At 38.7% G+C, this 19734-nt stretch overlaps 1 protein-coding gene across 1 annotated transcript in view; it reads left to right on the plus strand.

Annotated features, from left to right (window-relative positions):
• LOC138367457 (C-signal-like) overlaps positions 1 to 19734 on the plus strand; it is a 123872-nt gene that overhangs the window by 69349 nt on the left and 34789 nt on the right. The window contains exons 2-3 of the mRNA XM_069329120.1: positions 14361 to 14412; positions 18304 to 18512. Of these exons, the coding sequence (XP_069185221.1) occupies positions 14361 to 14412; positions 18304 to 18512 (261 nt within the window). The remainder of the gene's footprint in view (positions 1 to 14360; positions 14413 to 18303; positions 18513 to 19734) is intronic.

The following is a 19734-nucleotide window of genomic DNA, read 5'->3' on the forward strand; positions in this document are numbered from 1 at the left end:
GGTGGGTGTGGAGCACATGACATGGAGCCTTAAACCAGCAAATATTAGAACCAACGAGAAAGGAGAACACGCTGGACCTCATTTTCACTAATATTGATGAATTGATCAGGAACATAATGATTACAAATACCTGATACTCAGATCACAACTTAATTGAAGTTATGACAACCATGGGGAGTAGACCTTCAAAACCAGTCCAGATTCCCGGTGGAGGAGATTTCAGCAAATTCAACTTCAATAATAAACAGATAAACTGGGAGCGAATAAACCAGGACTTCACAGAAATAAACTGGGAAGAACAGCTAGGAAATGCAAACCTGAACCAGTGCCTGAAAAAAATAAGCTCAGTAGCACTAGAAATATGTTCAAACCGCATACCTCTAAGAAAAAAGAGGAAGAGATGCAGATTGGAACGGGAACGTCGTTCCCTATATAGGCGAAGAAAACGAATCGCGGAACAACTTGAGAGTCGCACCCTATCTCAAGAACGGCGAAGAAGGTTAGGTAGAGAAATAGAAACAATTGAACGGAAGCTACAAGAATCATACAGAACCCAGGAGAGGCAAAGAGAGCAAAAGGCCATCAGTGAAATAGAAAGAAATCCAAAATATTTTTTCTCCTATGCAAAATCAAGATCAAAAACCACATCTAGTATCGGGCCCCTGCGAAAGGGAGATGGAACTTTCACCGATGACAACAAAGAAATGAGCGAGCTACTGAGGACGCAGTACGACTCTGTTTTCAGCGAGCCATTAAACACACTAAAGATTGATAATCCAAATGAATTTTTCATGGATACGATACCAACATCAAATCATATATCAGACGTCACCCTATCCCCACTGGATTTTGAAGAAGCCATAAACAGTATGCCTATGCACTCTGCACCAGGCCCGGATTCTTGGAACTCCATATTCATAAAGAACTGTAAAAAACCACTATCGCAGGCCCTCCACATTCTGTGGAGACAAAGCCTAGATACTGGCGTTATTCCTGATATACTAAAAACAGCAGAGATAGCACCACTTCATAAAGGAGGAAATAAGGCAGAGGCAAAAAATTACAGACCGATAGCGCTTACATCGCACATCATAAAAAATTTTGAGAGAGTGCTAAGAAGTAAAATCACAAAATACATGGAATCACAGCAACTCCATAACCCCGGACAACATGGTTTCAGAACAGGGCGCTCTTGCCTGTCGCAGTTGCTGGACCACTATGATATGGCATTAGATGCTATGGAAGACAAACATAACGCGGATGTAATTTACACAGATTTCGCAAAAGCTTTTGATAAATGTGATCATGGTGTTATTGCACATAAAATGCGTTCAAAAGGAATTACCGGAAAAATAGGCAGATGGATCTACAATTTCCTGACCAACAGAACCCAATGTGTAATAGTCAACAAAATAAAATCCAGCCCATCAACCGTGAAGAGCTCAGTCCCCCAGGGTACTGTGCTTGCTCCAGTACTTTTTCTCATCCTCATTTCGGACATAGACAAGAACACAACCTATAGTACTGTATCATCCTTTGCAGATGACACTAGGATCTTCATGAGAGTAGGCAACATAGAGGACACGGCGAACCTCCAGTCAGATGTAGATCAGGTCTTTCTATGGGCTACAGAAAATAATAAGGTGTTTAACGAAGATAAGTTCCAGCTCATGCGCTATGGAAAAAATGAAAATATAAAAACGGAAACCACGTACAAAACTCAGGCAAATCATAACATAGAACGAAAAGGCAATGTAAAGGATCTGGGTGTACTCATGTCGGAAGACCTTACCTTTAAAGAACACAATAAAGTAGCCGTCACAACTGCAAGAAAAATGACAGGTTGGATAACAAGAACTTTTCACACTAGAGATGCTATACCGATGATGATACTTTTCAAAACGCTTGTGCTCTCTAGAGTGGAGTACTGCTGCACAATGACAGCACCTTTCAAAGCTGGAGAAATTACTGACCTGGAGAGCGTGCAGAGATCCTTTACTGCTAGAATCCACTCAGTAAAACATCTAAACTATTGGGACCGACTAAAGAGCCTAAAACTGTACTCCCTTGAGCGCAGGCGGGAGAGGTACATAATAATTTACACGTGGAAAATATTAGAGGGGCTGGACCCAAACCTGCACACAGAAATAACATCACATGAGACCAGAAGACATGGCAGGATGTGCAGAATACCCCCGTTGAAAAACAGAGGTGCAACTGGTACTCTGAGAGAGAACTCAATCAACATCAGAGGTCCGAGACTGTTCAACACGCTTCCACTACACATAAGGGACATAACTGGCCGACCCCTCACAGTGTTCAAGAGAGAACTGGATAAGCACCTCCAAAGGATACCTGATCAACCAGGCTGTGACTCGTACGTCAGGCTGCGAGCAGCCGCGTCCAACAGCCTGGTTGATCAGTCCGGCAACCAGGAGGCCTGGTCGACGACCGGGCCGCGGGGACGCTAAGCCCCGGAAGCACCTCAAGGTAACCTCAAGGTATGACTGTAAAGCTGCCGCCCAGTTGGGTGGGTGTGGAGCACATGACTGTAAAGCTGCCGCCCAGTTGGGTGGGTGTGGAGCACATGACTGTATAGCTGCCGCCCAGTTGGGTGGGTGTGGAGCACATGACTGTAAAGCTGCCGCCCAGTTGGGTGGGTGTGGAGCACATGACTGTAAAGCTGCCGCCCAGTTGGGTGGGTGTTCAGCAAGACTAGTAACTGTGTGACTCACCATAGATGTAAAGTGCCTTGTATAGTGACTGTTGTGAGCCTCATGAGTTTCTTGTTGAATCACTTATGATACAAAAGATTATTGATGTGTGTGTATTTGTGTAGGTGATTGAATATGTATGTGTATGTGTATATATGTTGTGACGGGAAAGTGTTGGAGTGTAGATGTTCTGCAGTCCTCCAATGGCAGGTGTCAATGCCTGGTCACACTTACAAAAAAAAGATAGACTGCTTGCCTGTTGTCTGTGGTAAGTGAGAGGGAGGAACACGAAAAACACAAAGTATGAACAATGAAACTTTAATATATACATAAAACACAAATAAAAATAAAGACAAATCTCGGGGAAATGAATAGTGCAATTAAATAACAAACATAAATGCAAAAACAATGTGAGACAAAATAGTAAAGGGTAAAATGGTGCTGAGAATATTGGCTATGGCTGAGACCTCCTTTAGTATGCAAAAGCCAGAGAGCTTAGTATGCCAGAGAGAGAGATGTCAACTCTTAGAGCACAAAGAATATTCTGAAGTTGATGGCTGGTCCAGGCTCAGACATCGACTCAGGTAGATGGCGCTGAGGTGCAGGGTGCAAGTGTGCGGTCGGCGAGTCACCAATCAGGAGCAGGCAGGCTGGGATGGGTAGCTGGCTGGTTGATGACGAGCCGGCGTGGAGGGTGTGTGGTGAGTACATTTTGCCTCCTGGTCAAAACGTTTTGTGCTACTGGTGGACGTATCTTGAATGTAGCATCTTATACTTGTAGACTGGACGTAACTTTAGGTAGGGAAGAGCAGGCTCAATCTCTCTTGAAAGAGATTATCGTCACAATGTATATGTAGACATATATGTACATGTATGTATGAGTATGTGTACATGTGTATATAACATTAATAATTGTGTAACTAGCATCAAAAGATTGTTATTTGCTTAGCTAAACGAACTAGAACATAATCGGTTCAGTTCCTGAACCGATTATGTGCTTCTGTAATCCTTTACACTACTGCCCTTTACAACAAGCGCTAAGATACGAATATGTCCTAGCACCAATAATCCAACGCTGTTTCTTCCGTAAGAAAGAAATGTAAATGTTAGAAACATCAATAAAATTAAATATCATATAAATTAATCATAAATTTGATATCTATATTAATCAAGGGTTAGTACAAGAGGTGATCTTAAGTAAAAGATCATTGATCAACTAAGGATTGTTAATAACTGCTTAAGTACTATGAAATGTCTTAGCTGTAAACAGTATGAAACGTTAACATCTGTAGTCAAGCGTTTCTGATAACTTGTTGCGTCAGGTAAACCGTTCCACGTGATCGTGGTGTAGCCTATCTTCTTGCTCGACGTGGACTCGGGAGCTGAAAGGCAATTACATTGTAATATTTGTCTACCTAAGAATTACTGACATTATTTCCCAAATAAAAATGAGGGAACGGTAAAATGAGAAACGTACTAGTTTGGGTTTCTTTTCCTATGGCATAAGGACAACCTTCTTATCTGTTTAAAAATGTGATCACAAGACTAAATCAGAAATGAAAGGAACTTATGGTTGCCGAGCCGAGTATCCGTTGGTTAAGGAAGCTGTCTCAGTCCTCTGCCTTCGCTGCTGCTTGAAGGACGTAAATTACAAGCTGAAATTAGACGAGCTCCTACGGCACTGCATTTCTCTATCTAGACAATATGGCGTCTCTCTCGCTTCTTCTCTTAGCGCTGCTAATGGCGTCCAGTAGCAGCGTCCAAGTCTCGTGCAGGAGCAAGCACGCTTCTCTATCCTTGCACGCTGTTAATGGCGTCCTCTCCTGCCTTCTCCTTCCTCCTTTTGCGCATGCACGGCTCTCAGTAGGTACCTCGAGCATAAATGAATTTATATATTTCGGAGTTAATTAGGGAAGGAAGAGATTGTGAAGAGTATTTATGTCACGTTTAAATATTTCATGTTACAATATAACCTCTCGCAACGTAAATTGGTTTACTAGAGTTGCGTAAATAAATGAGAAAAATATAAGGAGGAATTATTTTACCTTTTAATAATTTCCACTGAGTGGTTAATTTTAACTAAATAAGGGAGTTCCAGTAAGCAGTAATGTGCTACGTAATTAAACTTGTTAGTAAGCAATTATCCTTAGTAAAGGAGTAATAAACTGGACTCTGTTTATATCCAACAATATGTGGAAATATTTCTGAGGCTGCCTGTCGAAACACACAGTAGGAAGGATTTGGCAGAATATTGCATATTATAAAATCATGATTATGGGTAATTTTACAAGTTAGTAATTTTTAGTAACTACTTGTGGTTAATACAAAAAATGTTATGTAAAAATACAAAAGATGTATGAAAACTGTTGGTTATTTCCAACAAAGGTTGATTTAATTTTTTGACTGCAAGTGAGTACAATACTGAGCACTCATAATCAAATCATGATTATTGACTCTGAGCTTCCTAAGAACAACATTACACTCTGAACCAATATATAAAAGGTATATGACAATTGAAATACAATCAGAAATATATATATATATTTTTTTTTTGAGATATATACAAGAGTTGTTACATTCTTGTACAGCCACTAGTACGCGTAGCGTTTCGGGCAGGTCCTTAATCCTATGGTCCCTGGAATACGATCCCCTGCCGCGAAGAATCGTTTTTTCATCCAAGTACACATTTTACTGTTGCGTTAAACAGAGGCTACAGTTAAGGAATTGCGCCCAGTAAATCCTCCCCGGCCAGGATACGAACCCATGACATAGCACTCGCGGAACGCCAGGCGAGTGTCTTACCACTACACCACGGAGACTGCTGAAGACTGCTGAGTCTGAGACTGAGACTGAGACTGAGACTGCTGAGACTGAGACTGATATAAGCAACATTCATGCACAATCTGTAAAAAATCACTAATATAATGCAGGTGATGAGTCACAATAACGTGGCTGAAGTATGTTGACCAGACCACACACTAGAATGTGACGGGACGAATGAGAAAACTTTCTCCTACAAAAATAACTGCAGAAGGCAGTTATTTGTTCTTGCGTTCTTGTTTTCTTATTCTTACTATCCCCCCTTTATTACACCCTTACCTTCCCTACCTTTGCCTTGCCTTCTTTTCCTCTAAGATTTTCTTCTCTTCACCTCTCTTCTGCCAATTTATTGCTTTCTCCTTCAATCATCACATTACGAGCTATTCATGCTCGTGCCACCTCTTGGGTGGCTTAACCTTTATCAATCAATCAATTATCACAATCTGCCGGACCGAAACGTCGTCTTCCCTTCATTTTCTAGTGTGTGGTCTCGTCAACATTACAAATATAATATTTAACAAGATACATCTCCTTGAAAGAAAAGAACAATTTGAATCTTAACGTCTGTAATGAGTTCATTAACTCCATTGGAAAGAAATAACTAATTATGGAAATAATCCAAAGTTCAATAGTTGACATTACACTCTTTATGTTAGAACAATTCACTGTAGCAACTATACAATATACATTTTCTTCATTACATTTTGAAACAGTGTCTCCCCACTTTAGTGTATCTATAACTGTACACCTTGGATTCTCAACACCTTAATCTCTCCTGGGCACTATCTTATTTCATACACCCAAATACCTGAGGTATATTTTCACTCTCTGCTCATCACAACATATACTACTATACTCACCACATGTAGCCAGATTCACATATGACTTAAGTACAATACATACATCCAAATAAATGGCAGTCTGGACAACAAAATCTAATGTAGAAGGTTTCCACTTAACTGGTTTCATCCTTAACCTGGTAGTAATCCAATAACACCACAATGCACACTTTATTAATAAGGAAGAAGTTACAACGCACCAGCACATCAAGGTAAAGTACTTACTCAACATCCTAATTTGCACTACCTTATGTAAACAGATAGTACAGATCTAACAAAATTCATCTTGGAGCACTTCAACAGGTAGATATAAGTAACCTGGACTTGGATGTAGTGAACTCTGACACCTACAACACGGTTTAGGATACCATGAACACTTCCTGAGCTGGAACATCCTGGGTTGTATGAGTGGATATGTTTTCCACTGGTTTCCACTCCTTTTCTGTAGAGTTATTTCACTGAGATGAATTGGCATAGATGAGGGGTGGTTGAGGGAATTCTCCTTGTGAATGGGGTTGATCTGGCATAAACCTCCCAAGAACCTCTGGTCTCCAACACTGGATCTTCTGTGAAACAAACAGTCTCGGCCAAATGTCACTATAAATAGAAGAAACAGGGTTAGACCACTCCAACACATCCGAAACTTCTTCACTCTGGGAACTACCAACAATACAACATGACTTAAAAGTTGACTTCTTATGCCTGTTGAAACAGACAAGAACAACAAGGAAAAGTGCAAGGAACACCTATCTGAACTGACTCAGGTAACAACGAGCGTTGGACAAATCTCCCGATTCTGCAAGAACCATCAGAGTGATAGAACATGAAAGCTCCCAAACAAGGTAACAGCACAAGAACGAGCTCACACCTTCTAACTGTGAACTTTATCACCACACAATCCTTTATAGCCATCATGACTTCCCATGAAAGTATCAGAACCACTCTGAAGCTTGGACCACTCTTATTATGAACTTCACTCATTTAGTGTTTTCCTCCTGGTGACATCAAGCAATTCAGCAACAGTGTTAGGGGGTCTTATCACCTGGTAGATGAAAACCAGATTACCTGGGAACTACCCAAGAACAACCTGTAACCCTACACACTCATCAACAAACAAAACATGTGGGATATCCACGTCCCACTCCAACTTGGAACTCACAACTTTTACCTAGAACCTTTGCTTCAAAGTCTGACAAACTCCTACAACACCACCCTGACTCTTGAGATTCAGTACAACACTTGAACTTAACACATGTTCTGGACATAGATGATACACAGTCCATTTCTACAAAGGAGTATGAGTCCCGCAGAACAACAACAACAGTTTGCATTAAAACTCTCAGAAGACTCTGATTCACAATACACAATGTTAAATAATTTATCCACCTGGAACGGGTATAACTGGCCACACCACACTGCAATTTAAGCTTAGAAAAATTATTATCACTATTAACTGTTACACAAAATTTGCCAAATCGTCCTCCCATAACATAATCTTGAGATGCTTGGAGTACTGTCTCTTTACAATCACTAAATCTACTAAGCTGGGTCACACCCTCACAGTCAAGTGAAGAGGGAGGCTCAATAGGTCTCCATCTGCTCAACAGAAGCTGATCATTTGGATGATCTCCCACACTCTCCAACAATGGATCTACATCACAGACTGTCTCCTTACTACTCTCAGATATCTTGGGGTTAGTCCTGCTTAACGTACACAAAGGCAATATGTCTCTAAATCTGGAGTGAGCGGGCAAGTAACTGGCACACGGACTTCCTGTTCCAAACCATCTACTTGGTTAGAATAAATTGGAGTCATAATACTAGACTCACTCTCAATAACCAGGTTGGCCACAAATGAATCTTCAAAACCCACCTCCCACTTCACCTCTGAAGGGGTCCTGGACTCTGGAAGAAATACCTTGTTAGTAACAGGACTAACAACTGGAACACTAATAGAACTGGATTCAGCACAGGTTGGGAAGATAACACCATCCTCTACATCTGGCTGTTCACTCTCAGAACTGGGCTCAGCACGAGCAGGGTAGATTACACCATCCACTGCATCTGGCTGGGCCAGCAGAGGCAGGGTAGATAACACCATCCACTGCATCTGGCTGGGCCAGCAGAGGCAGGGTAGATAACACCATCCACTGCATCTGGCTGGGCCAACACACAACTAGGGTTAGTAAACATGATAGGACACTCTGTCCCAGTAACTTGACACTTGTCAAAATCATTACCCACAATAACATTGACCCCAGGGATGGGTAACTGCTCACTAACTGCTTCGTGCACCAACCCTGATTTCTTGCAAAATCAGAAATGGTTTGATCATGTGCTCTCTTTATACCTCTAGATTTCTGTGTATGGGCCTCTGGGATCCGCTGGTCTGCATTTAAGATGCTCTGTTGAACAAAGTTCAAGTCAAAAGAATTAGCGGCAGAAAGATATACAAAAATTTCCTGGGCTTTCCCCTTAAATTATCCTTGCATGATGGCAACCCACTGATCCACAGGCCAATTCATACTGATTGCTAACTTCTGGAAATGCAAAAAGAATATTTCTGGATCCTCCTCATTGAATTGAGGTAAATCTATATTTTTCCTGAACTTTAAAGAACTATCAGTACTATCTGCATGATTACTAGTGTTACCATTCCCTACTGCAATTCTCTGTTCCTCTAGTCTGTTATTATTTATTGCTATACTCTGTTGAATTTCTAACTGCTTAGTTTGCTGCTCTGCTTGTTTAGTTTGATACTCTGCTTGTTGCCTCCTAACTTCCTCTAGTTGCAACTGAGCCTCAAACATTTGCTGCTGAGTCTCCAATTCAAGTTGTTTTTACTGGTTCTGCATCTCCATCCTCTGTTTCTCTGCTTCTAATCTGCCATCTCTAGCTTAGATTCCATCTCTAACTTTAGAATTGCCACCTGGTCACTTGACTCCTCTTCTAATTCCTCTAACCACTCCTCGTCAAGTTTCTCCTCATCCACCAAGTGGGTGACAATGACTTTTACCAACTGAGCCTTTAACATACTCTTGGAAACTGTCAGATTTAATTTTTCAGCCATGTACAACAACCCAGACCTCTTAAAGTCTTTAATTTCACCAAAATTTGACTGCTCCACCAACACAGTAACGTGTTCCTTCATTAAAACTTAATTAGCACAACTAGCAATTACAACATCACTGAAGATTTGCTTGGCACCTGGCACAAGCTGTACACTTACCTCAATCGTGAAGTGTTGAGAAAACTTCCACAAGCAGCTCAGAATGAAGAGAGAAATGGTACATAGACTTGGTTGGGTAACACTAGTTAAAGACACAGTAACTAGGAAGACATTAATAATTAATAACATGTACCAGTAATTAGTACAATAAATTATTGGAATTAATTCTCCCGGACATAGGCCCTCATTTTGTTATGGCCCTTGACCTCTTGGTATGGTTCCTCTGCTTTTGCAGTAGTATAATATATAATAATGTGGCCTTGCCTACTACAACTGTCTAGGGTAAATAGGTCAACTGCTTAATCAGCAAAGCAATATACTTTAAGTAAGAGTAACATAGAAACATATAAATGAAATACAGGCAGCCAGAAATATTATTGCACCAGATTGAAATAACACAATATCATTATATATAAGCACTGATCACTATTTTAAAACTTAATTGAATAGATGGGTATGCAATTAATGGTCTAACCAGACAATTAGCTATGATTCTAAACAATAAACAAGTAACAAAGACTTATCTCATAGCATGACCACCCCAGCCAGCTTCACCCACTCGACTGGTGTGCATGAATGACATGGAATCTACAGGTTACCAACTAAGAACCACATGAAATCTCTAGATACTCTTCTATCTGAGAGAAATACTTAAGAATAAAATTATCACTATACTAGTAGTAGTAGTTGTAGTAGGCATCCATCAGTCTCAGGAGACTATGGAGTTGCGCTCTGGTTGTCGGTCTGGAGTGGCCTCACCAGGGCGCAAAGCCAGGGTAGGTTGATACGGAGGAGAAGCTATCACCCAGGCAGCAGGTCCCCCCTCTCCACGGCGCTGAAAGTCTCCAATGGAAAGGCATACGCCAATACGATTGGTCGTTCATAACTATACTAATATGCATATAACACTGCTAAGGTGTAATTAAGAAATTTAGTACAACAAAGAAACTGGAATAATTACAGGTGTGAATCAGTGACACTAGGTTGATACACTGCACGCATTACTGGAACATCCTAAATACGGTCATCCCCCCATGAGACGCCATGTTCGCCACGGTCTCCCCCCACAGGAATGAACATGCAATAGCATTAGCAAAATATTACATACAGGCACACTACAGCATGCTACATTTAACTCAAACATATATATTAGAAAACAAATGGATATAATGTATAATTTTAAATAACTGAGGAAAGAAATAATGGACATATATGTTTATCATGATAAATGTTAGAATCAAATATATGGATTTATAACATCTTTCTCCCCCTCTTAGTTATTTATTGCATGGGGAATATCAAGATATCCAGTATCCAGGGATTGTGTAGGGCTTTATGTATACTGTTTATCGTTAAACACAGATTATCCTCATTTGACGGTTAAACACGTGCACATTTGCCCTCGAACATTCCAAGTGGATCTAGACTCAAATTATTCCCCAATGTTTAAATCTTGGGCATTTTTAAACGATGCATGTGTTAGTTTGGATTGGTGGTAGGAGAGAATGCCCTTACAACAGATTTAAACCTGATCGTCTGCATAAGGATTGAATACATTTTACAACTTAGAGCGATGCATTCTTTGATGAATTTAGCTCCAAATACTGATTTCAGTAATCCTAGTTGACCTTTAAATGACTCATTGCAGTAGCATATTATTGAAATAACTATGCTAGCAGAAAGGCAGTTTATTCCATTCTTCAAAAGCATCATGACAGGTCAGTTCTATGAGATGTCCTTCGAAATGAAGTTCTCTATCCGTGTCTATATACCGCAATATAGCTTTCTCACCATAATGAGCTTTGACAGTGTTATACCAAAAATAATATAGGATCTGTTAAGCTATTTGCAATATATGGTATTTACAACTTACCCCATGTAAGTTGAGGTATCGACTTAAGGAATTCTTTCTTTACAGTACAAATGGCTGTCTTTGCTCAGTAACACTCTGTATTTGAAGATGGGACTACGAGCATGTTTGAGATTATAATCCCAAGACGAGATTTGACTAAATATTGTTTATCTCGATATGTACTCGCGTTCATCAAAGATTTGCTGTGAATATCACTACTGACGTCTTTGAAAGCCTTCGACGTGATGGGACAAGCTGTATTTGACAAGATGTTCGTTTAAACAAAATCTTTGAGATACCTATTTTCCCTAAATTCATAAACTGCATTTACACTTGAGGCTTCTAATCCTAGTTCGATGAGCAGCTGGAATAAATCCAACTCACTAAGAAATCTTTTTGGGGTAGATGGGATGTAATCAATTTATTATTTTCTCATGAAGTTTTCTATGTTCAATATTTAAAAGCTCTGTGCTGTTATTAGAAACCAGATTGATGGAAATATTTGTATGCAGAAGGGTTAAATGCAAGTTATCCATTCATCATGTTACCTCAAGTTTCACATGTTTAGTATCACACACAATTCAATATCCCTCATCTCCTTTACAAGCAATATTTTCCAATTCTTGTTCGAGCAAATTATAATGTTCCACAGCTGTAATTGCCTAATTTTACCTTCGGAAAGCATTTCTGTTATGCAAGTGGCATCTATACTATTAAAATCTAAATACAAAATGTACTTGTAAAATGACTAAATACAATGACTATTTGGAACAGCACCTGTATGTCCATTCTCAGCACTGTTGTCTTACGGCCGAGGTAAATCCAACTCTTAAATTTATGTGTAATAAATCATACAGTTGGGAATCAGAGATGACATCCCATACTACTTAACTTTCCAGGTTGAAAGCATCACATGTGAAACTTGATAATGACACATAATGTGTAAAGCCAACTTGTGAAGCTCAAGAATAGTTTTACATCAAACAGTAAAAACATCTCACAAAACTTTTATCTTTCAACTATCAAATATACCTTTAAATACTCCTTGATAACCTTACATTCCACCAATCTAAAGTTTTCCTTAGCTTGTTCATAATCTTTTTTGATTTACACTCTCATGCTTCAAACTTTTATAACCTGATTGGTGAGAGGGAAGAGTAGTTTCATTCAATTTATCTAAATATGTTATGTAATCATGGCAGAAAATTTGCTTACTTGTTTTTAATTCATATAATAAAATTCACAAGTTGTCTGGCGATAGCAAGCCAGGCTCACGAGTAATGAAAATTTTATATTTTGGAAAGGTAGATTCATTTTTTCATGAGCTCTCCAATGTATTTATGAAACGATCGATGGGTTCAGTCCCCAAATACGGAGATTTCTCTACAATCTTTCATTCCCTGTTGTCTCACCTCGATCATACCTTGAGGATTGGAAGGGTCCAATTAACATTCAAAATAATAAGCAGAATGAGGGGATCTAAAGGCTCGCCCATAATATGTGAATGTGATCTTATTGATCTGTGGGGTCAAATTCCAATATTTCTTTCACCTCACATGACTCCTTACGTAGCTCGTCCTCAGACCAAAACCATTACCATAAGAAACCACATCCCATCTGTTTTCAAACCACCTAGATAGTTATCTAAATATCTGTGATGGAAGTTAGTTTATGAAAGTAAAAATATCTGAAAGCATATTACGATTCCAGTAATAATCTACATGTAAGCTGGCAAATGAGCCTTTGTCATCAACAGAATATTCACAAGTTATAATTTTAATGTAATATAAATCATTGTTTTAAAATATAAAAAAGTATTTTCAGCATATAATGAACAATGAAAACATTTTCTTTCAAGAATTTGGTTTTCTCTAAACAGAACTCGACAGCACACTGAAATTTCGAATTCCATATTTCACATTATTGTCAATAAACATCGTATTACCGTAACCAAACATATTGAAACCCAACCTAATCTAACCTAACCAATCCTTAACCTAAAGTAACTTTAACATAACCTAACAATAAATTGAGTAGATAATAGCAGAAATTATATATTCGTCCCCAATCCATTCCTGTGAGCAGATCTCCTCCCTGAGGACAGGTTGCTGTATGGTCTTGAATAGAATTAGGTGGTAAATGAATTAAGCAAGAATGATACAAAAATTGATTATTTGGCGCTCTGTTTATATGTCGGTGCATGATGCGGACATATTGATTGAAATCCTTGATAAGAACTTGATGCTGTCCCCCCTAGCATGAACAAAAGGACTTTAGGTGTTATATATTCCTTGCCAAACTAATATAGTATATATAATTTTCATTATAAAGCACAAAATAAATATAAATAAATATAAATATCAAGGTAAATTAATATGGCAATTGGGAAATTGTATGAAATTTATAAAACAATGATTCTAATTGCCCCACAAAATAATCATGATACCTATTTAAATAAAGGGCAGGATTTCCTTGAACATGATTTGGGATGCTATACGAATTGCGTATATAACGCAATTATAAGTTGTTGAAGACATTGAAAACATCAGAATAAGGAGGAAATAAGGAGCTGGTTGGGTGATGGGTTGGTGTGAGAGTTTGCTTCAGGTTCACTAGCTTCTGACTCACTCTCCGAATCAGGCTGCCAAACATGATGCAGGATCTTCATCTTCGTATGGTTGGGTTGATATAAGTAATAAAGAATAATGGTTTTAATATATATTTACTGTGTTTACATGATATTATATTAGATAAGAAAGCTCTAGGCTTGCTTTTTTTTTTTTAGAATCTACTCTAACAATTTATATGAATGTAATTACATGATAGCAGAAAGGCATCTTGTCTCTCTCTGAAAAAAGGTATTACAGTGATATTGTTGGTAATGTCTATTACTGTGACCTCCACAGGAACTGCAAGGCTTGGCCAGGGACCATAGCTGCCTCAAGATAATCAAGTTTGGTGAGATAAATGTCTTCTTTGGTTACTTCTCATGCAATAATTTAACATCGTTCAATTCACACTCACCTACCTATCTGTCTGCCTTGATGCCCTCCTGTCTGCCTGTCTATCTTGCCAACCTGGCTTCCCTACATGCCTGTCTGTTTACAACCTCCCTACATTCCTGTTTTCATCATCTCTCTATACATCACACCAGCCAGCCATAGGACGCCCTCAGCTCCGCTCACCCAGGAGGTATGGCAGGAAATGCAAAATAGCTCCGGTGAAAGGCTAAGTACAGGAGTTACGTTAAGAGACAAGTCTCTCAACATCACAGGCCCAAGACATTTCACCACTCTCCATCTAAACATAAAGAGAACAGAAAACACTTTTTCACCCTAAGGGTTATGAACCAATGGAACTGCATACCCGCCGAAGCAGGTAAATGTTAAAACTGTATTTTGTTTTTAAAAGCTGCTTGGACAAGATTATCAAGGGAAATGAGGGACCTTCGATAAGCCGCCGGCTTCCTGTCTTCATTGAGGCCACTAGGGTTAGTGACCCTGTGGTAAATCAGGTAAAATATATAAGAGCATAACTAGCTGATGTTTCATGGTGATCAAAAAATTATTTTATAAACACCTCCAAAAGATACCTGATCAACCGGGCTGTGATTCATACGTCAGACTGATGATAGTGGCTTCTAACAACTGTAATAATAATAATAACAACTATAAACATCAAACGAGAAGCCTGGTCACAAAGCAAAGAGTATATAGATCCCCGGAACCACCATAATGTAGAAACAAGGTTGTTAATATCGTGTCCCCCAATAAGCCCGTGTGGTCACCTCACCCACCGGTGAGGTGACCTAAGGAGCCGGTCGGCCGAGCGGACAGCACGCTGGACTTGTGATCCTGTGGTCCTGGGTTCAATCCCAGGCGCCGGCGAGAAACAATGGGCAAAGTTTCTTTCACCCTATGCCCCTGTTACCTAGCAGTAAAATAGGTACCTGGGTGTTAGTCAGCTGTCACGGGCTGCTTCCTGGGGGTGGAGGCCTGGTCGAGGACCGGGCCGCGGGGACACTAAAAACCCCGAAATCATCTCAAGATAACCGGGAAACACGGTGGCCAGTATGAGCCTGTGACTGGAGACTGGTGTAGCAGTGAACCGAGTGTGACCGCGGCTCACATAGCTCACCTCACCACACGCTTTATAATATATTTCGGTGCAAGCTATAACATTGGTATAACTTGCATCGAGTGATTATATCTCTCCAGATTTCATGCACCATGTGACCATAAATCCCCCATGCAAGCTTCCCCACCGCTCAGAGTCAAGTTAAAACAGTTTCGACCAGTCAGTCTCATGTGCTGCTGTTCTCGATCCTACTGCTGCTGGGTGCATACCTAATAGTACATGTTGTACACTAATAGTGCACAAGAGAATAACTCCTAGCTCCGCCTCAACAATCATGCATCTGGAACTCCTTTATTCATTATTTTCTTTGATTTTGGAATGTCATGTTTTCAAATATTAATTTCTACTTAGCTCGGCCAACTCTTCGTTCACCAAGCCACGGTGAAGATATATATTTTTAATAGATCAGTTAAAGGGCGATTTAAGTAGGATCATTGGAACGCATTTGTCTCACTAATTCATTGTATATATTTACCATTTTATTGCTATAATTATCTATGCATTGTGCCTGTGTATGTGTGCTGTATCAGATGGGCCATTGTGCGACATCAGATGGGCCAATTGGCTGCATCTGATGGGCCAATGGGCCGTCTGCGCTGTCCACGTATTGTACCTCACCTCACTTCACCATTCTCTCCTGCCTATTTATACCCATCACTCGATCTGTAAAATCACTCCTTCTGGAGATGTATTAATATACGAAAGTACTTAAGGAAATTCCTGTTTCATTTTTCCTCCGTGGTCTGACATTGTCACATTTTTAATCACGTGTTTACTTTCGTGATATACACACACACACATATATATATATATATATATATATATATATATATATATATATATATATATATATATATATATATATATATATATATATATATATATATATATATATATATATATATATTATTAAATATGACCGAAAAAGTAAGATTAATAATTCTAACACGAATTTTCTCAATCTTTCGTACATTACGCTTCACTGTTGGAGGTAAATCAAAAATCACTTCTCCAAAATTCATTTTTATTTCTAGTCTGACGCGACACGGGCGCGTTTCGTAAAACTTACTAGGCCAGAGAAATCCTAGTAAACAACACAGAAATCATCGATAGATACAGCGATAGCAGGCGGCTTGACGTTTGCGAGGCACTACACATCAAGAAGTCAACACCAGCAATCAACAGCCAATTATTGCACAACTATATTCTACCCACCTCAAGACTCCGCTCCAATATAGAAGCATCAAGAAATATGGACCAATAGGCTTTCTACAAACACTTCTATTCAATACCCATTGTTTCTGTTCTGTCTTGTGTTGATACTTTTAATACCCTATTAATATCCCCTAGTGTTCTGTCTTGTGTTAATGCCACATCACCCTTCCCACCTCACTCAAATGTAGATATAAAATCAGAGAAACGCAAGTTCTAATCAGTTGTGTATTTGTAAAGTATTTGTATACCCTACAGAAGGCAAAACCTGCCTTCTGTAGGGTAAGGCAGGTTCTAGTCAATAACGGCTTCTCCAATGGTTTCATCGAAGACATCATAAGAAGGAAAGTGAAAAGCCATGCAACCTCTGAAGAGACAACTAACACAACACCTATACCCCCTATTAGACTATTTTACAGGAACTTCTTTTCCACAGCTCATAAAACAGAGGAAAGGGTCCTGAAAGATATTGTTAATAGAAACGTTATCCCTACAGACAAAAATCAGAGGATACAACTGACGATTTACTATAAAACCAGAAAAACGGCCAGCCTACTCATGAGAAACTCTCCAGACACGAAACAGAACGCTTTAAAAGAGACTAACGTCGTCTATGCCTTCAAATGCCCACTTGGGGACTGTAAGCTCCAAAAAACCCAGTATATAGGCAAGACAACAACATCTCTTTCTAGGCGTTTAACGATGCATAAACAACAGGGCTCCATTAAGGAACATATAATCTCTTCCCATAACCAAACCATCGCCAGAGAAATCCTAGTAAACAACACAGAAATCATCGATAGATACAGCGATAGCAGGCGGCTTGACGTTTGCGAGGCACTACACATCAAGAAGTCAACACCAGCAATCAACAGCCAATTATTGCACAACTATATTCTACCCACCTCAAGACTCCGCTCCAATATAGAAGCATCAAGAAATATGGACCAATAGGCTTTCTACAAACACTTCTATTCAATATCCATTGTTTCGTGTTCTGTCTTGTGTTGATACTTTTAATACCCTATTAATATCCTCTAATGCCACATCATCCTTCCCACCTCACTCAAATATATATATATATATATATATATATATATATATATATATATATATATATATATATATATATATATATATATATATAAATATATATATATATATATATATATATATATATATATATATATATATATATATATATATATATATATAAATATATATATATATATATATATATATATATATATATATATATATATATATATATATATATATATATATATATATCATTTTCATATATATATATATATATATATATATATATATATATCATTTTCATATATATATATATATATATATATATATATATATATATATATATATATATATATATATATATATATATATATATATATATATCATTTTCATATATATATATATATATATATACATTGATCCTCATAACAATGTTTCTTTTCATCAATAATTGTCACACAGATGTGGTGGATTACGAGAGTCTGCCGGGGTTGGTGGCCCAGGTGCAGGAGGCTGTAGGAGCCAGAGGTCTCAATGTGCTCATCAACAATGCTGCCATCATAGACACATGCTCCTCACAGGTGTTTGGTGTTCCCCTGGAGCAACTGGAGCCGCAGATGGTCAACAACATCCTGGAGACGAACACCACAGCGCCACTCATGCTCATAAAGGTAACGGAACCATCCTAATATAGATGAAACCTTTCCTAGATTCATATTGCACTTGAGCACTTGAACCTTGGAGACGTTTTTATTATATTGCTTCAATAATTGAGTATTACTTTTAATATGTTGATATTATCACAATAGTCATAGGGACGTGAGATCCCGCCACCCATCACTAAATACTGCAATCATTCTCGCTTAAACTGTAGTGCAAGTGTGGGGAAAATTGAGCTGGGGACACAGGAGTATGTGTACCGAATATAGGAGTATGTGACGAATACTCCCCCCCGTGTACCGACGGGTGTATTCGTCAGCTCAGTGCATACACACTGAGCATTTAGTTTAATTCGGGAATAAAACATACTGACTGGGTTGTTCTGAAAGTTAAATTTGTGATTTTAATTATTAACCCTTCTGAGCTCGATAGGCCTTAAAGCCAACACTGAACCAACTAAGCTGATGACCCATCTTTCTAAATTCTTCCCATAATGGATAAAATGTGGTCTGGGACCTGGAGATCACACGGAGTCATGCCCCAGAAAACGAAAATGAAATAGTTTGGCTGTGTGGTACCTATGGGAGAAGAGTTTGATGTAATAGATTTATATAAAACGAAGATCAAAATGATGGATGAAATAAGGTAAATATTACATAATTTGGGAAAGAAAGTAGGAATAATGAAAATGTATACTTGTTAACCGTGGAAGTGACTGCAATAAATGATTACTCATGTTGCAGTTCAAAGTGCTTGATCATACAATTTGAAAAGGTAAAAATGGTTGCAGTGACTGAGAAAAAGCCTTGTTTCTTGGGTAATTTACAAAATCAGATACGTTTAATAACAAGACATTATAAAATGAATGATACAGCAAGAAAAAGTCTGTACAACTGCCTTGAACAGGAAGCTTAATTGGCTTATGGCAGTTCGCTTTGGCCATGACTAATCTTCCCAAGGATGCTACTCAAAACTGTCTTCTAACCACGAGATACCTATTTACTACTAGGTGAACCAAGGCATCAGGTTTAAGAAAACGTGACAAAACGAATGTATTAAAGCTTACATGTTACAGGGTGAGTGACATGATCTTGTTACACTATGTTTAAGTCAAGAAAATCAGTCAATGGAATATCTGGAGGTTAGTCTGATCACAGGATTTTTCACTCTAACATTAGATTTGATGGTATAGGATGTTACGGTGCCCTCTCCTATTTCTTTCGTTTGCCGGCT

Source organism: Procambarus clarkii, chromosome 3 (assembly GCF_040958095.1).
Source record: "Procambarus clarkii isolate CNS0578487 chromosome 3, FALCON_Pclarkii_2.0, whole genome shotgun sequence".
Lineage (NCBI taxonomy): Eukaryota > Metazoa > Arthropoda > Malacostraca > Decapoda > Cambaridae > Procambarus > Procambarus clarkii.